General features: G+C 41.3%; 1 protein-coding gene across 6 annotated transcripts in view; it reads left to right on the top strand.

Moving 5' to 3' along the window:
* FAM149A (family with sequence similarity 149 member A) overlaps positions 1–12953 on the top strand; it is a 73903-nt gene extending 60950 nt beyond the window's left edge. For 5 of the 6 annotated variants that reach the window (XM_019481315.2, XM_014594862.3, XM_019481318.2 and 2 more), the window contains 7 exons: positions 1729–1883; positions 3417–3520; positions 3724–3951; positions 4232–4352; positions 6544–6672; positions 7143–7221; positions 11987–12953. In XM_019481315.2, coding sequence (XP_019336860.2) covers positions 1729–1883; positions 3417–3520; positions 3724–3951; positions 4232–4352; positions 6544–6672; positions 7143–7221; positions 11987–12060 — 890 coding nt within the window. In that variant the 3' untranslated portion in view covers positions 12061–12953. The remainder of the gene's footprint in view (positions 1–1728; positions 1884–3416; positions 3521–3723; positions 3952–4231; positions 4353–6543; positions 6673–7142; positions 7222–11986) is intronic. The other variant, XM_059721816.1, reaches the window with a different exon arrangement.
* Positions 12954–18628: the final 5675 nt, after the last annotated feature.

Genomic DNA, 18628 nt, shown 5'->3' with positions numbered 1-18628 from the left:
GGAAAGATTTTTTTATTGACTTCTGTTGGATTGAGACTAGGCCTATAAGAAGAGCTTAAATGAAAAAATCGGTTCAAGAAGGCCAGAGGAGATGAGTAATCAAGGGGCACATCTACATGAGATGTTTACTATGCATTAGACTAATTAGCTGAGCAGTAGATATCTCAGCATCTACACATGTGCCCCTGTTAGGCTGGAATAAACTAATTTATTTGTAAGTATTTACAAGTATTATCCTGCTGTGGAGTAAAAAATTTCCTCAGCGGCATATGTGTAGACACTGGATGGGCTGGCTGCAGCATGAGGGTGCTTCAGTGTAGGGGCTGCCTGCAGGCTAGCCCTACATTGACACACCCTTGTGCCCCAGCCAGCCCCTCTTCAGCATGTTGAACCAGGGAGAGCAGCCCTAGGCTGGCAGGCTGAACTCTCTGGGCCTTGTCATAGCTCAACATGCTATCTGTGGTCCTGGACATACATTCAAATGACAATAAACTCCAGAGTTGATTGCTCTGGAGTTTATTGTTTTGCATTAATTGCATGTAGAGTCGTGCCTATGGTGTAACGTAATGCTCCTGGTAGGTCACCTGCAGCGTGGCTTGACTCTGCGTTCTGTGTGTCTAAAAGCATTAATCTCTACTGTTTGTAGTAAAAGATAAAGGTTAGTTAACCAGAAATAAAACAGCTGAGATGCTTTATAAACCTATATGTGATTTAACCACTAGAGAGGAATAGAGTCCCACTGAACGTGTATGGGTTATGAGATTAATGTAGGATGGAACATCAGTTTGCTGCCATAAATCTGATTCTTCCTGGTGGTTTAGTAAAGTATTGCACAGAAAAGCAGAAGGTAAAGGGCAAATTAACAGGGAAATTCTGTCTGGCAGGTACAGGGGTTCCCTTTTGAAACTGATGGTAACTTCATCTTGTCTTTAATTGTATATTAATAGCACAAACAAATAGAAAATCATGACCAATAAACTGAAACTAGTAATTGACTTCCAATATAGTTGTGAAACGAAGTAGGAGTAGTCAAATACTTGCAGAATTCTATAGTAGTAGAACTTAATAGTGAGGGTACTACTATTGAACTAAATGAGCTGTTCACATCTCCAGTAAAAGGTTTATTCACATACTGTAAATCAAAGAGATCTAGGTTTGCTATCAGTCTTTTTGTTCAGGGTCATCAATGTGGGGAAAAGGAGCTGTCAAGCAAAGGCTTTGGATAAAGACTAAAGAAATTTAAGGCTGAGAGAGAAATAACACAATAATTTATGCCCCTTGAAAAGTAGAATATAAGGAAAGGATACATTACATAAATCTTTAGTTCCTGTTGTTCATATTTTCTTTTCATTTCTAACAGACATATATAGGAATATTTAATAATATTTATGAAGTTTTTAGCAATCTTTTTAAAACTACGTTTCTGTTATGTCTATGGTTAAACTCGATTTATTATTTATCCGAGAAATAGTCATTTGGAATTTTTTTCAGAAACATGTTTTCTTATTTTGGCAGCAGGTATGTTTTTAAATGTCATGCATGTCCTCAAAATTAAAACAATTCGGGCTATAAGAATATTAATTATGAACATTTAATAGTGTTTACATATTATATAATATGTATTTGCAATATAACATAGCAGATCTAAATCACTGATATTTGTTAGCCAATACCAACCATTGTATCTCCATTATTTCCTGTTTACTTGTATATTTCATTCTGCTGCAGCAAATGATAAACAGGTGGAAAAGTTGAAAGCTACTACAACTAAATTGCCAGATCTACCAGTATTGCATATTACAACAGATACAGTGAGTGTACCCCCATCAAGGGGCTCTGAGGCACGAAGCACAACTTTTGCTTCACATTATGTTCCATCTCAGGTAAAATATGGTTCCATAAAACAGATTCCTATTGTTTTCATTTGGCCTTTGCCTTTTCTAGTTCAGACTAGAAATGCTTCCCTTTGTATTGATTATGTACCTTTGAGGTATTTACCTTTTTTCACTTAAAAGAACATAGTGGCCATGTCCAGGCAAGTGTGGCTGTGTGGTATGTGGTGCCACAGACACGTCTGCGGCACCACATACTGCACATTTAGCTGCTCTCTGTGCTGCAAAGGAACAGTGTGGGGGGTGCAGGTTGATCCCTGGATATCCCTGGGTTGCAAAAAAAATAAAATCGGAGCAACGCACACAGGGACAGCATGCGCCACTCAAAACCAGAGCCTGGCTGGCCGGAGCCAGGCTCTGGCTGCTGGCCAGGTTCTGAGTGGCAGGATCACCACTGCTGCAGCCACAGGAGGTCCCCAAGATCCCAGTTAAGGCTGCTGGGGCCAGCCCAGTGCTGGCCCCAGCCTCCCCTACCCCACCTGGGGTGACCTGCAGTGCACCAGAGCATGCATGGCACAGGCATTCCCCGGGAACAATTAGCAGTGGCACAAGGTGTGCCACTGCTAGTTATCCCTGGGGAAACAAACATTCATGCTTGTGTGGATGTGGCCAGTGGGGTTTTTTGGACAATACAATAATTTAGAGACTCTTTTAGGATTGAGAACATACTGCATTAGGTGATGTAAAACAGGTAACATTTTTTCTTCCTTCCCAGACATGAAAAGTAAATTACAAAATAAAGTAGTGCTCAGCTCCTTCATCCCTGGGTCAGTGTATGCCCAGGCAAATGGAATCTTTGGTCAATGTATTGCCAGCCATTAACAAGCTTTGACTTAACACCTGTGACTGTTATAAGCTTCATTACAGAAGCTTATAACTTGATTAAATTTAGATAGGTATTACTGGAGATGAGTAAATTCTCCTGTCTGACTCAAGGATGGAGCCCATATTAAATTTAGCTCCTACTTCAAAGAATGGTGAGAGTTTCACATTGAAACATTTGAAAGATTTTTGTGTTGTTAGCAAAATATTTCCCCCTACCCTTATTGGATGAATCATTGTAGTTGACATAAAAAAATAGAAAGAGAAAGAAGTAAAAAAAGAAAAAGGAGGAAGCATCTGCTATTGAAAATTTCAATGGATGGTCAGATGAGCATAAAGTTTTTAAATAACTTTAAAACAGGACTTTATATAATGGAATGGAAGGAGAGAAGCCACTATAACCAATATGTGTTGCTTCCAGGTCTGGCTATAATAAAAATGTATAGGGGTAGATATTATATATATATTTGCAATGATTATTTTGTATTAATGATTTCTTTCTGTAATATTTATTGTTAACCTAATTTTAAAGCTTTATATGAGGAATTTTGACTCCTGTCATTTGCACCTTAGTTTGGGGAAAAAATTTTTGATGATAATATGTAGTGGTATCCTATGAGTCTTTTCTCCTAATTGTGATTTTAGGTCTCCCTTCGCAAAAGCTAAAGAGACTGAAAGGGTAAATGTTATTGCTTTTTTTAGGTTCATCGGTTCTCCAGCAATTTCTACAGTGATTTGAATGGTGTTATGACAATTCAAGCTAAGCCACTCCAGCAGAGGCATTCAGCCATAGCAGACAAGATCCAGTAAGTGTTTAATGGGAAGATAGTATGCAGAGTTTTTATGATACATATTGTTGTTAAGGCCATGTAAAAGACACTTTTTGAACATAAAAATGCACACTTTTTTTTGTTGATAATTGATAAATTTAAAATTGGATTTTATTTTGTAAAAACAGGAATAATATTCTAATAAGAGGCCTTTCTATTTTTCTTCCCCTCCCATCTAGGAATGAACAAGATGACAAACTGCATAACATTGGCTCCAGTATTCCCAACTCAGTGCGAAATCGGGTGGGGCGAATAACTGATAACAATGTTCTCTCATCATCCCGAGTACTGTTGGCATCCTCTAGGAAAATGCCAGCCCATCGCAGGCTACCATCTCTTACTTCAGACCCGCTATGCTCAAAGACTCCAAACATATACAGTGATGAAATCCTTAGAGGAACTAAACTGTGAGTTTTTTGTTTCACTCTCTGTTTCACCGAGCTGAATGCATAACAATGGGTCAGGTTTTAATGAATATGGCAACAGATTTGAGAACTGAGATCTAACGAAGATCCACACTTCATTGGAAAAATGTAATATGCATAAAGCATTATTCTATGATAAATAGCAATTTTCTACATTTAAAGTAGCTTAAATGTATTAGGATTTTTTTTCTGATGTAGGTAAAAAAAAAAAAAATCTCTTATGAATATTCCTAAAAAATATTTATCAATGGATCTTCTACAGGTGTACTGGCTTTGATCGCTTGTCCTCTCCCCATGTACATACAACTCGGAACAAGTTGCCACCAATAAATTCAGAGACAGTTGAACAGTATCTGTCAGTGCCTGGATCACGACAAAGCTTTGTAAGATATGTTCCTTTTCATGTTAAAGATCAATAGAAATTTGAAAAGACTGCTTTGCATTGCTTTTTGAAATATTGCTTTGGGGAGATTTGCATCCAATCACGTTTTATGGTAATACAAGGTTTTAATATAAATTAGAGAATATACTTATGTAAGAAGGAATAGTAGAAGGTACATTAGGGCCAAAATGTAGATTATTTTAAGTATTTTGTTCTAAAACTAAATAACATGCTTGAAATTCTAATGAACAGATAAATGAGTACCCTGTTGGATATCTGTTTGTGTCTTGGATTTCAATATTTCCTTTAAATGTGGTATTTTTGTGTTAGTATATCCATGTTACAGTTATTATGCAATTAGCTGGTTAAATGCACATTAATGAAGTCTAGAAAAGTGCCTATCACACAATACAAAGCTCCAGTCAGCTATAAAGTAAGACCTTGAAAATGTGTACTATGTAGTTGGTTTTTATCCAGCTTTAATATGCCCATGTAGCAAGGAATACATTGTGTGATAGCAATCTGCTTGTCCTTCAGCATCCCAGGGTGCATTGCTCCATCTCTAGTGTAAACTTCCCTGAAAAAGAATGAGGAAATCCCTCATAGTTCTGACCCACAGGTTTATTCCTACACAGCAGCACCCAGCAGGAGACATGCACTCCCCCCACTCCCGCCACCCTTTATGTGAGCGCGGAGCAAATGAATAGGGGCATCCCTGCCATGAGCATCCCTGGCAGTGGCAAGGTCAGGGGAGAGGGAGAATCCCTCCCCCAACTTAACAGAATTCCCCCTCCGCTCCCGCCCATGTGCTTGCTGCTTCTTGGTAGACTGGGCTACACTGTGGCTGAGCAAGGTGCCCTCCCCAGTTGTGCAGGGAAGGATGGAGCTGAGGGATTCCCTTCCTTTGTTGCTTCTCAGGAAACCTGGGCTCTGCTGCAGCCTGGCAAGGTGTCTTCAGCTCCATGGGGGAAACTGGGGGAAGAATCCTGGGGGATTACTCCTTAGTAGAGTCATCTAATTCTTTTGGTGGTGCTGCTGACCACTGAGAGCTTCCTGAGCTGGAAAGCAGTAGCAGTGCAAGCTGTTATTCCTATTTTCCTCCTCCTTACAGCCTGCCCTATTCAGGTGCAGCCATGCACATGACATGATGTCTTCATTATGCAAGTAAAGGAGTGCCATCATTGGAATAATGTCTAGAGGCACCCTAATAAATAGAAAATGAGATTACCTATAAGTGAATAAAAACAAAACTGAACCTCTCCTATTTTATTGTGAAGTACAAGTAAAAGGATATGAAAAGTAAAATGGAATTTTGAAGTGATTTCCGTTTCAATGTATTTCCCAATATTTCCAAAATTATAAAAACAGGCATATGTGAGGAAAACTAAAACCTTTTAAACTCTTCTGTGCTCTTGTATAATGGCCTGAAAGCACCATCCGTCCCTACATAGGAATAATATATAGGAGATAGAAAGTTCACAGTTTTCAATTTGGGATTCCCACTCAATTTTTACCTTTAGGAGCTGGTTTGTCCCTCAAAAAGGTCACTCCCCTTTGCGCAAAGGGTGTGTTTACTACTGTATACGTCACCAGTGAGCACTATACTGAATAATGCAAGTTGTACCTCTTCCCACCCTGGGCCTGGTCCTAGTAGTCCCACAGAGTAGAGGGCTTCTGTGGATTGTTGTTTAGGGAGGAGTATATGACAGAGGCATATGGGTGTGTGGGGTCCTAAAGATAAGGATCTGTTCATAGAAATGCATTGATAATCGGATTGTATCGGTCAGACATATAAACATATACAGAATAGTACAGGTTTATCATATATTTTCATCCTGTAGAATAGGACCTCCTGGGCCTTTTTTACAATATAGGCAATAGGGTCTAGTATAACTTTCTCAAATCATGTGAACGTGAAATATGTACACGATTTTACCAGTTATCTTTCTTAGTCTTTCCCTTTGTATAGTCATAGTTATGCGCCTCTCTGCCCTCACTGTAAAACATAAGAATCTAATTTTATGTAATTGATGTCTGGTTGAAGATCCCAAGAAGTCCTCTAAAAAATCAGTTCTTTCATGTTAATAGAAAATTAGCTCTTTTATTTTAAATTAAGTGAAGGTCAAAGGGATTGTATTTTAGCCAAGCTAATATTTATGTTTTTTTCATTGTTAATTTTGTTTCTTTTTCAGCATAGAGGTCGATATGCTCATAGCAGAGTATCAAGTGCAGTACCTGACAGCACAGAGCGACGACCACTTAGAGAACAAACTGTCATTGTTGATCAATTTTCAAGACCCAATACCACTCACACATTCAGGGTGGGTTTTTGGGTAATTCAGGAGACTAGACCAGACTGTGAGAGACAAGGGAAAACTTTATTCAGGAAGCCTCCCCTCCCACCTGCTTCATGACTGCAAAAGGATCTCATGCCCTAGCAATTTTTGTGTGCCTTACGATCCCAGGAGCGCAGGGAATCATATTTTCTTCATAGAGCAAGATGTCAAAAAAGGGATTGGGAAAGAGCTAGGGTCATGTTTCTGCACTTCCATCTGCAATGGTCTGAATAGTGGGGTTCATGTAGTGGAAAGAGATCCATCCTAATGTATCAAGCAGATTGTACCTTTCCATACATGAGAGGGGTGACTTGCGGTACAATCTCTAGAGCTACCTCTGGAGCAGTGCTGTTCCACACTACCTTCTCTGTTGTGATGTAACACAAAGCCATAATCAAGCCCTTAGTGTATGAGAGAACCACAGGGGAAAAATATTTTTTTTCCCCTTTTTTCAGTCAGACACAGCTCAGAAAAGGTCATTGACTTCTATGGATTTTACTAATCACATGTGGACAGGCCATGTTTTTTTAACAGGTAAGAAAACTCAGATTCACTAAGACCCAAATGCTAGCAAAAATAACAAATAATGCAGTTGAATAGGAACCACCTCAGTATGAAAGAAGGAGTGAACCCAGTAGGATATTGTAACTCTCTTGCATTGGGAATACATCCTATTTTCCCTTCCATTGGTCAGAGGATGGCCCCAGTTTTGTCAACCTGCTGGTATATTGCAAAACTCATCTGGTTGTTACTATGTGGAGAGGGAAGAAAATTTGCTTGCTGTTTTTTTAAGGAGTTTGTATTTTTAATTAGGGCAGGAATGCACACAGTATCCAGGATACACAAGGCCGTTTGGTGTTGTATTTGAATTAACATGTTTGTTCTGTTTTTGTACAATGCCTAACACAGTATTATCCTGGTTCATGACTGTAGCTCTTCAGCAACATCATCATCATCATCATAATAAATGGTATAAGCATAACTAGAAAGGTAATGCAACTCCATCCTAGACTCAAGAGGGCTTTTTGTCCAAAAGAATACATGACATATTTTCTTCTGTGGTTGCCATATCAACAGTGATTTGGTTTTTAAAATATATAGAACTCATGTAATAGATGTGTATTGCATTATAAACTGGCTAAACACAATACATACAATTATCCCTTTTTAATAATTAATATGTTTAATGTTTTAATCTTTCCTTAACATCATTTAAATATAGACGGTGTTGTTTTAGACATTAACATAAAACATCTTTTAAATAAAAAATATCACTCTTGACTTGTAACTATGGTCATACTCGTACAGTATCAGCAAAGAAAGCAGACACTGATTGACTAATTTAGTTTCAGTATCACAATAAATTATCTTGTTGGCTATCTAGTTTTTAGAATAATGAAATAATATTTGTTTATCTTACTTCATTAAGTCAGTGAAAGTCTGTTATTTCACACATTCCATGACCAGTTTCATTTCTAAGAATTGTAGGTTTTCCTGAGTTTTGAATAATTCTTTGGTGAAAGCATTATGGAATGAAACAAATAAGCTGTAAAAACGCATTGAGAAAATAGGTGATGTTAGAATACAATCAGGCTAACAAGTGTTCTTTCTAAAGGCAGCTTATCATCAGCAGCAGCAGCAATCAATCCCTCACAGTCAAGGATGATTGTCTTCCATGATTGTCTTATCTGTGGATTTGAAGATGGCTGACAAGGCCTATCTGGGATCGGCAGACTCTGTTGCAGCTCAGGGCACATGTTTCTGTGTGGGGTGGATGGCCTAGGTTCTTGATTTCGTCCACAGGGTTATTTCTTCTGCTCCCGCTTTTCCACCTCCTGTTTTTGTCCTAAAGTTTTGAAGTACTGAGATCCTTTCAGCAGATTCTTCCTCCATTTGGGGCAGTCCTGGGTGATAGTCTCCCATAAATTGATGTTGCATTTGTTCAAGTTGGCTGTGAGGACATCCTTGAAGCAATTTTCCTGCCCTCCTCTTGAATGTACACCTTAACTGGACTGGGAGAATAAAAGTTTCATTTGCTTCAGGAATCTGGAGTCAGACATCCAGCCCAGCAAGGTTGATGCTGCACAATCATTGCCTCGATGCTTGTGGTGTTTGCTTGCAAGAGGGCTCTAACGTTGATGCGTCTGTCTTCCCACTGGATTCCAAGGATCTTCTGCAGGAAGCACTGATGTTACTTCTCCAGTGGCTCCAGTTGGCTCCTGTATGTTGTCCATGCCTCAGCTTCGTACAATAAGATAGGGACCACGACTGCTTGATATGCCATGAACTTGTTTTCAGATCTGATGTCACAATTCACAGGTTCACAGAAGTTTAGGGCTGGAAGGGACCTTGTGAGATATCAGGTCCAGCCCCCCTGCTCTAGGCAGGAAAGACTGTTGGGGTCAAATAACTCCAGCAAGGTGTGCATCCAGTCTCCTTTTGAAGATCTCCAGGTTAGGTGCCTGCACCACCCCCGCTGGGAGTCTATTCCAGGGTCTGGTCACACAAACCGTAAAGAAGTTTTTCCTTATATGCAGTCTGAATCCTCCTTCTAGGAGTTTATGACTGTTGCTCCTTGTTTTCCCCATGGCACTTTGGTGAATAGTTATTTGCCTAGCCCCTGTTGCTCTCCCCGATACATTTGTAAGCTGCCACCAAATCCACCCAAAATTTTCTCTTTTTTAGGCTGAACAGTCCCATATCTGTTAGTCTATCCTCATATGGCTTGCTCTTCAGGCCTGTAATCATACGAGCGGCTCTTCTCTGGACTCTCTCAAGGTTTTCCATATCCTTCTTGAAGTGTGGCACCCAGAACGATGCAGTACTCCAGCTGCGGCCTCACCAGTGCTGAGTAGAGCAGGAGAACAACTTTCTTAGTTTGCTTGAGATGCATCGGTTGATGCATGCCAGCGTATTGTTTGCTCTGCTAACTGTAGCATCACTCTGGTGGCTCATATTCATTTTATGGTCAATTATGACCCCCGGGTCCCTTTCAGGTGTGGTGCTAGCTAGCGTAGCACCATTGAACCTGTAAGTTTGTTGCAGATTATTCCTCCCTAGATGGAGCACTTTACACTTCTCAGTGTTGAACGGCATCTGGTTCTGGTCCACTCATTAATTAATCTGTCTAGGTCTGCCTAGATCATCAGCCTACCCTGAGGTGTTCAGTCTTTGAACCCCTCCTTTTTTCAGGCATCTAAAGGCTGCATTTGCACATTTGAAGTGATGTTGAATTTCTTTGTTGATGTCAGCCTTCTGAGAGTTGGCTTCTGAGGTACAGGAAATACTCAGTGTTCTTCAGAGTCTCACCATGAATCTGAATAACTGGAGCTGGGGACTACTTATTAAGAGCTTGTTGATGGAGGGCCTTAGTCTTGTAAATATTAAGCATCAGTACCATTTTCTTGTATACCTTGGTGTGACAGGGGGCCAGTTCAGGGCTGGGTTTCATGGTCGGCCTGCCCACCTGTCTAGGGCAGTCTGCCCTGTCTTGCCTGCCAAGACTTGTAATAAGCTTGATGTAAAATGTGGGAGGCCCATTTAATGCCCTGATGCCTAGGGCATTACACATAGCTCCGACTTTCCCTATACTGTGTCCCATGCCTTGCAGATGGCATCCAAAGTTCTTCCTCTCTGACCCACACTCAGCCTCAAAACATTTGAGGGCTTACTGGGGTCTTTGGCTTCACCCAAAACTTGGTCTCACCACATCTGAGAACTTACTGGAGTCTAGCTCCTCTGCCCTCTCACTGGGGCAACAACTTGCACCCTCTCACTGGGGCTCACTCCCTGAACTACTTGTGCAGCTGGCCTATATGCAGACCTTCAGGTTCACCCTTGTAGCCCTACTCTGCATGCAACCAGTGCAGCCCTTCAGGCTGCCCTTGTGGCCCTACTCTATGTGGTCTGTTATCTAACTGCGTCCCCCTCACTGGGGGCCAACACTTTGCCATCTTGCAGGGGCCACTCTTCTGCCCCCTCACTGGGCCCTTGGGATCTTATACCCCATGGATTCAGGTGTCCAAAGACATGCCTGGCCCTAGTCCTGGTTACCCACCAAGTTGTGGGGGCTGGCGTTATAAGGCGCCTCATACTCGCCTTTTACTAGGGAGGAATCTGGTGTGGCATTTCCTGGGGACAACCCCACCACAGGCAGCCCCACCACACCATCCTACCCTAGCAGGGTGTAGTTTTCGGTCATTCCCCAGGACCAGGAGCCTCCAGCCATCCTCATAGCTCTTGCCCTTATCTGCAAGATGTTTCATGAGCAGCAGCTCAGCCAGGCGATGTTCTTCCCCGGCTGCTTGCATTAAACTGCTGGCTCAGACCTGAGAGGTTGGGTTAAAATGGAGGCTGCTCACCCCCTTCTTCCTATCCCTGGGTCCTCCTGTGGTCATGTGACTGCCTTATCAGGGCAGGCCTACACCTGCCAGTTGCCCTGCTGCCTGTGCTGGCCCTTTAAAGTAGCAGGCACCAAAGGTGCTCTGCCACACTTGGTAAAGATGTTGTTGATTGCCTGAAGCTCTGTTTCTGAGTGCACATACACTATGGCATCATCAGCATACTGGAGCTCAGTGATTGAGTTTGGGGAGGTCTTGGTTTTTACTCAGTCAGCTGAGATTAAACAGGTTATCACCCATTTGATAGTTTAGCTCCGCTCTGATTGGGAGCTTGTTGATGGTCAGATGTGGCATCTCAGTAAGGAATATAGAGAAGACTGTTGGAGCAATGATGCAGCCTTGCTTAACTCTCATCTTAACCTCAGAGAGGTCTGTGATAGGTTACTGAGAACCACCACGCATGTACTGTTATGGAGCAGACAAAGTGTGGTGATGAATTTCAGTGGGCATCCCTACCTCAAAAGGATTCTCTGCAGTGCTTTTTGGTTGCTAGAGTTGTAGGCTTTTGTGAGGTCAAAAAAGGCCATGTAGAGAGGTTTATGTTGTTCCCGACATTTTTTGTCCAGCTGGAGAGCAGTGAAGTTCATGTCAGTTGTGCCTTTTTCTAAAGCCAGCCTGTAAAAAGAACCCAAATATTGAGAAGTAATTAGCTGGTATTAACTCCCTGGATGTCAGGCAGGAGGCAGGGTAGAGTGGCACCTTATCAACTAGCTAGTTCAGAGTCAAGAGCTTTCATTAAGTAACAGCTAATTCCATCAGGTGCTATCTGAGGTTAGCATCTGACAACCTTATGGAAGCTCATGCCTTTCTGAACTACTTAGTCTATAAAGTGTCACTGCCCTGCCTTTAATCCAAATATTGTTCTGGTGTAACTTTCAAAGCCTATTTTCTGTTTTCAGGCACACATCGTTACTCCAAATCCTTTCAAAGGAATCCATCTACATCTAGGAAGAGATTTCAAGTTGCTTCTTAATATATTTTAAGAAGAAACAGAAAACACATTGCACTGAATGGACAACTATTATGCTCAGCAATATGAGACATCATATGGATGGGATGAAGAAAGTATTATAGCATTCTGTGTGCTGCTTACCTTTCCAGTCTGTCTTGAACATGTATGTTTGAAGGTAGCTTGGACGGAGAGGATGGATGTAGCTGAGAGAAAAAAAAAGTAAATCAAGTGATTAAACGTGGAATTCAGGATTTCCTTTTGTAGGAAATAAGATGCTGCTGCTGTTTCTCCTACTCATCCATGCCTCCACTGTTTTGAGTTTTTCATCTGGTAAATTTCTTTAGTTCCTTCCTCTAATGGAAGCAAGTAACAAGGTGCTTTTAAGCCCTTGAAATTATATTCATGTTACCCAGCCTCCTGTTTCATAGACTTTCTGAGCGGTCAAACACTGATTGTATACAAAGTTCATATGTTTTAAAATAGAAGCTTTTTATTACCCTATTGTGTCCTTTCTCTCTCTCATCTTTGTTATTCCGGTTGCTGTTCTGTAAATATTTTCTGTCCTTGGCTTGTTTTCCCTTTTAAAACTAGGTCTGTATTCATTTTAACAGTGATTAGAGAGCTAAACTTCATTTATAACTTGCTATTAAGTTGTCCTCTACTTTAGGTGCTGTAGAACAACTGAGATAGAATTATTCTCGGAAAACAATGACTGCCCAGCCAGGTGAATGTATTCCATAAATCCCAAATTACTTGATATGCTTGCTGACATGCCAATAAGACAGTTCTAACTTTCTCAACTTGTGTATTCTTCGAGGGATTTCTATGTCACATACTCCTATAAAACCTAATACAATTTCTTGTATCTAATCCTAAACATGATTTACTTAACATTAAAGTATTTACTTAATGAATTGGTGCATTATTAGTATTCCTGGCATGTGTGTAGACCCATAAAAAAGAAAAGGACTAACTTTAATTTTATTAAAGGTACTGCATAGTAAGGTAATTGGCATTATACATCAAAAAATAAATAGGAGCCCCTTCCTTGAAATAGCTATAGTCTAAATAGATGAGATATACAAAGGTTTGGAGGGGAAACAAGGAAAAAGAAGTATAATGACTTGCCCAAATCATGGAGGATCAGTGGAACAGTTTAGAATAAAATCCAGGCCTCCTATGTCCCATTAGAGTCTTCTGATCATTGACTTACATTGCTTTTTATTTCTCTAAGAATTATATTTATATCTTGTGTCATTGATAAGCCAAGTCAAGGAAGATATGGTATTTTTATTTGCACTGTTTTCAAAGTTTGGATTGAATACAGCTACTTGCTACATGTCAGTGTTTCTTTAAGTGAATAATAATTTTATTTTGACAATTTTTCTGTTTGGATTTCTGCTTAAGCTCTCCATGGGTGTGATGGGGACTTTTTTGGTTCCCCTTCCCCACCCTTCTTGTTTGGAATTGTTGTGTTTTGAGAAAATGAAATGTACGCTTTTAGTTACCTACATCAAACAGGTGGTTTAAGGTATAATGTCTGTGAAGTTCTTAAGGATCCTCAGGCATATAAACAGGGCTTTTTCCCCTCAATCAGCATGGGGGAAAAGCCTTTCCTCTTGCATTTGCATACGAGGAACCTTATTAAATACATTGTCTATCATTAAACTTTTGCAAAAAGCAGTATGTGCTCAGCAATGGAAACCAACCATGAAGCTGATTAAATGCAGTCAACACTGAGCATGGCCATAAAACACCATGACCCATATTGGGCAAAAATACTGATGGGAACCTCTTTTTTTTCATTACAAAACAACTAAAACTACATTGAGACAAAACTTGACAATCTCTACCTACAACAATACCTTGTTCTTATTATGCCTTTTTCTATTATTAACACTAACCTCTCCCAAAATTCCCCAGCCCAGGACGGAGTAATAACTTTCACTTTATCCCTTTGTCCTTTTAGAAGAAACACTGCCGTTCTTCTTTCCTCTATCTCTTCTCTGCCTTCTCCTTTCCTCTCTTGTCTGCATTTTGATCCACATAGTATTTCAATTAATATACTGCCAACTCCAAACAATTTCTTATGGTGAAAGCCAGTCACTTGACCAACAGTAGATTTCTCACCTTGCGTATCACTGCTGTCACACAAAGTAGTATGATTCTCAGTCTCTCTCTCTCTCCAGTCCTTTGGGCATTAACCCATACATAACCGTTTCATATGTTAAATCACAGTTCATATTGATCACTATCAAAAATCAACATACCCGCTCCCATAACACTTGCACAAAAGGGCAGTCCCAAAATACATGCAGTACAGATTCTTCAGTCCCACATCCCTCTCCAGCACGCTGTTGAACTTACCAAAACCCATTTATGCTGAAAGCCCCTCACAGGAAGAATATTTCATATCATCTTCTATATGATATTTATATGTTCTTTCAATCTGTCACTTCTTTCCACACATTTGCCATCTTTGAACAGTGGGCCAGTGGCTGCCATACTCATGGCTTTTTCCAGTTTCCCCATATATGTCCCATCTTCTTAATCTGCTTCCTGCCAGGTACCAGCAGAAACATGCAGCCTTTCCCACCCCCTCCATTGTCTCTTTACAGAGCATGCTTATAAAGTAAGTATGCACAAAACTTCCAAATCTGGTATTCCCCAGCCTCCTAAGTCGCTGGCTTTATATAGCTTTGGCTACCCTTTCTCTTTTACTCCCCACTGCCCCACAAAAATGCATATCTGCCTCTGTACCCTCCTTATCTGTTGCCATGATGGTGATTACATGTAAAGGATGATAGTCACGAGTACTGTTTTCATGGCAGCCATTTTATCCTTGAAAGATAACATTCTACCATGCCACAGTCCCAAGGTCTGCCTTACCCTTATCTCTTAAATTCTCCCATGACTTTGTTCCTTTCTCTTTGGTGCACATACGGATTCCCAAGATCTTAATTACACCTTCTACCATCATAGCCTAAACTTCTGCAAATTATCCCAATTCCCCACACTCATCAATGTACTTTTCATCTTATTTAATTTCACCCCTGACACTTTGCCATAGTCCTCAGTATGCTTCAATGTCCTCTTGTGGTGGCTGGGGTCACTCTCAGGGTTGGGAAGCGCTGGGAACAGACCCCGATGCTCCCAAAGGGAGATCCAGGGACCCTGGCACCACAAGGAATGTACCTGGGAGGAGGACAGAGTCAGGGCTGAAGCCGCATGAGTTGGCGTTATGCTGGCTTTTCAAGCAGCTGTCAATCAGACTGGTCGGCAGCTGGCTGATGATGTCAGCTGCGACTCCACCTGCAGGAGATTTAAAAACCCTGGCAGAAGCCGGGTGCAGAGGGGAAGGCAGGAGGCAAGGTACCGAGCTCCCTGGGGTGTGACCCAGCAGCGCAGTTTTCTACCCCCCCACTCTGTGATGCTGTCCCACCAGGGGTGAGCAGGAGTGTTGTAAGGGAGCCAGGTAGGACTCCCCAACACCAAGCTCTCCAGTAAGGGGTGTGGGGCTTGACACTGCCTGACCTAGAAGGGCACAGCCATCTTTGAGCCTGTGGAGGGCACAGCAGGTCCAAGCCCGGCACAAGGCCAAAGCAGGACCAAGGATTAGGGGTTAGTGACAGGCTGCAACTACAAACCTGCAGTGCATACTGTGGCTGACGGAGCCAAGGCCCAGCAAGAGGCCATAAGAGGATGGAGTCAGTAGTTGGACTGGTGACATGACAGCCCTTATGGTTGGCAACTGGACTGGGTTGTAGGGGTGGCGGAGCCCCAGAACCAGCCGCTTCAACTTCGTGAGTATTACCATCTCCAGGCTAGGGTAGGAACACCACTGAACCCCTCCTTTCAATTATGGATCCATCAAGTTGTGGCAGATGAGTCTGGGGCCTGACCCAGGGAGCGGGGAGGTATAGCAGCAACCGAGGGCACCACACCTCTCATTTGATACATTGCCCTAAGCCACTATGTTCACTTCATCCAATGTACATTTAACGTCTCTTCCTCCTAGTATCTTCACATCACTTATTATCAGCTTATCACAAAGTCTCAGTGCCAATGACTCCATTGTGCACACAAAAAGATAGGGAGATAGCGGGCATCCACGTCTCACCCTTGTTAGTATGAATAATGCTTTGTTTAAGTAATCTAATCATCTACCAGTACTTGACTCCCTGCTTTACTGTATAGCACTTTAACCCATCCAGTCATCTTTGCTGGAAACCCCATCCCCTGGAATACTTCAAGCATGAAATCATGTTCAGTACTATCATAAGCTTTTTCCAGGCCTAAATTCATTATTCCTATGTTCCTTTTCCTCTCTTGCACATCCAGTGTGAGATCTCTCATTAACCATAGGGTCTGGGATATCCTCTCAGGAACGGAACACATTTGTTCTTGTATCATATCTGCTTATATGGTCACACATTCTTTTGGCCAGTACTTTTGCCATCAATTTGTAATCTGTGTTTAAAAGGGTTATTAGCCTTCAGTTGCCAAACACATCTTCCTTTCTCTTCTTGAATATCAAAATTATCACACCTGCAAAATCCTCCCCACTCGCCATTATTTCCCTGTATGTCTCTATTATATCTGTCCTTAGCCATTGGCAAACTTTTTCATAGAATTCCACCAGAAGTCTGTCTTTTTCCAGCACCTTCCCCTTCTCGCAAGCTTTTAAGCAATCCTCTGTATCTCTCATACTTAACTTCTCCAATTTTTGTCTTCCCATCTTCTATTCCTTCCTTTATCCGCTCAAGGAACATATTAATTTTTCCTCCATCTACTCTTCTTTATTTTTTACAGCTCTATAAAACTCCACTGCCACATCCAACACTTTTGCATTCTCCTCTATTCAGATTCATTCTTCAGTTCTCACTGCTTTCAGTTCCTTCCTTCTTTTCCTCAGTTTCACCGAAAAATTCTTACTCCATCTTCCCCCTTCTTCACCCAATGTGCTCTAGTCAGAAAGATTGTTTTCAACGATTTTCCTTTTGAACTGTTCTTCAGTCAGTCACTTTTTGCCTTCCAGTTCTTCTTTCACTCATACTCCTCTTACCACCTCCTTTATTAATTCCTGCTTCTTTGCCTGCAGTCCTTCTAGCTCTTCCAGCTTTTTCTTCACTTCTCTTCCAATATTTTTGAAAAATTCTCTTGTTCTTCTCCTGATCAAAGTCCACCACTCCCAATGCTTTTGTAGTATCTCTTCAGAGTCTCCCTTCCTTTATACAGTTCCACAATTCTTGCCAGGTCTTCTCATCTTGCAATAATTGAACATTCAGCTTCTACATCCCTTTCCCCCTACCTTCACTTTCCTCTAAACTCACTTCCATTCTCAGCATCTGCTGATCGCTGAAGAGCATGTCTAAGATCTTCTTTCCAATCCTTAGACCATTTGACGTTAATAAAAAATCAGTCCTTGAAACTTGTCTCCCACTCGGTTCTATCCTTGTAGTCACATTCTCACTAGGCCATACATCCTTTAAATCTCCTTTTATTATATTAATCAGTACTTTTGATGAGCTGTATAGCTTTCTCTCCCATCCATCCTCCTTCTTATCCCCCTTCTCAATAATGCAATTGAAATCCTCCATCAGAATTTGCTGCCTACCTCTGCCTAGATATACCTCTGATTTCTTATAAAGGGCAATCCTTCTCTTTCCGCATATATATTAAAAATCTCTAACACCTTATTTTGAAACTCCACTACCATCCAGTGCAGTCTCCCTTGTACAATCACTTGCACTTGTTGCACTTCCACTTCCTCACTCCTGAACAAAATTGCAACTCCAGCCACTTTGTTTACATCTAATCCTGCCCTCCATGATGCTCCCCATCTCTATCTCTTTACAAAACACTTGTAATCCCTCTCCCATGAGATTCCATACTTCTACAAACATGAGTTCACTTTATCCCCACTCAACAGCGGCATAATCTTAACCCACCTCTTCCTTGATAACACACTTCTGACATTTATGGATGCAATACACAAAGCTATGCTTGTCCATTTAATTACACATTTCTACCACTTTTATGAGTCTTCTCTGCTGCTGCTTGACATAGTCAGCTCTAATCCTCCCACTCTTCACATCCCCATAATCTTTGGCAGTTGTTTTATTTTTTTGACATTCAAGAAAGTTCCTCTTTTCCCTCTCCCCCAACGTTCCACTTCCCTCCCTCCTCTTTCCCCCCTCCATTAGTCCCAGACCAATTTGCTCCAATGAGCTTTTCATCAACCTCCCTCTCCCTCTGTCTCTTTGTCTACCTTCTTCTTTTGAAGCTTCATAGCATATGATTTCTTTCTTTTCCCAATTTTATTCTTCTCCCTCCTGCTCTATCCTCACTACTTCTCCCTGTATCATTCTCTCTTCTTTCCTTTCTCTCTCCTCTGTCTCAAAGTCACTTGTTCCACTTATCTTTCCTTCTTTTCCCTCCTCTGTTGCCAGTTGCTTCACTTCAGCTACTGAAATTTCACTCTCTTCCTCACCGGCTCTTCCTTCTTGTGGCATCTCCTTCACTGTCATGCATCCTCACTCAACATCTTCTCTACTTTCCCATTCCTGTCTCTGCTGCTGTTTTGTAG

Source organism: Alligator mississippiensis, chromosome 2 (genome assembly GCF_030867095.1).
Source record: "Alligator mississippiensis isolate rAllMis1 chromosome 2, rAllMis1, whole genome shotgun sequence".
Classification (NCBI taxonomy): domain Eukaryota; kingdom Metazoa; phylum Chordata; order Crocodylia; family Alligatoridae; genus Alligator; species Alligator mississippiensis.
Note: the sequence above shows the minus strand (reverse complement) of the source record. Positions and strands in the feature narration are given on the sequence as shown.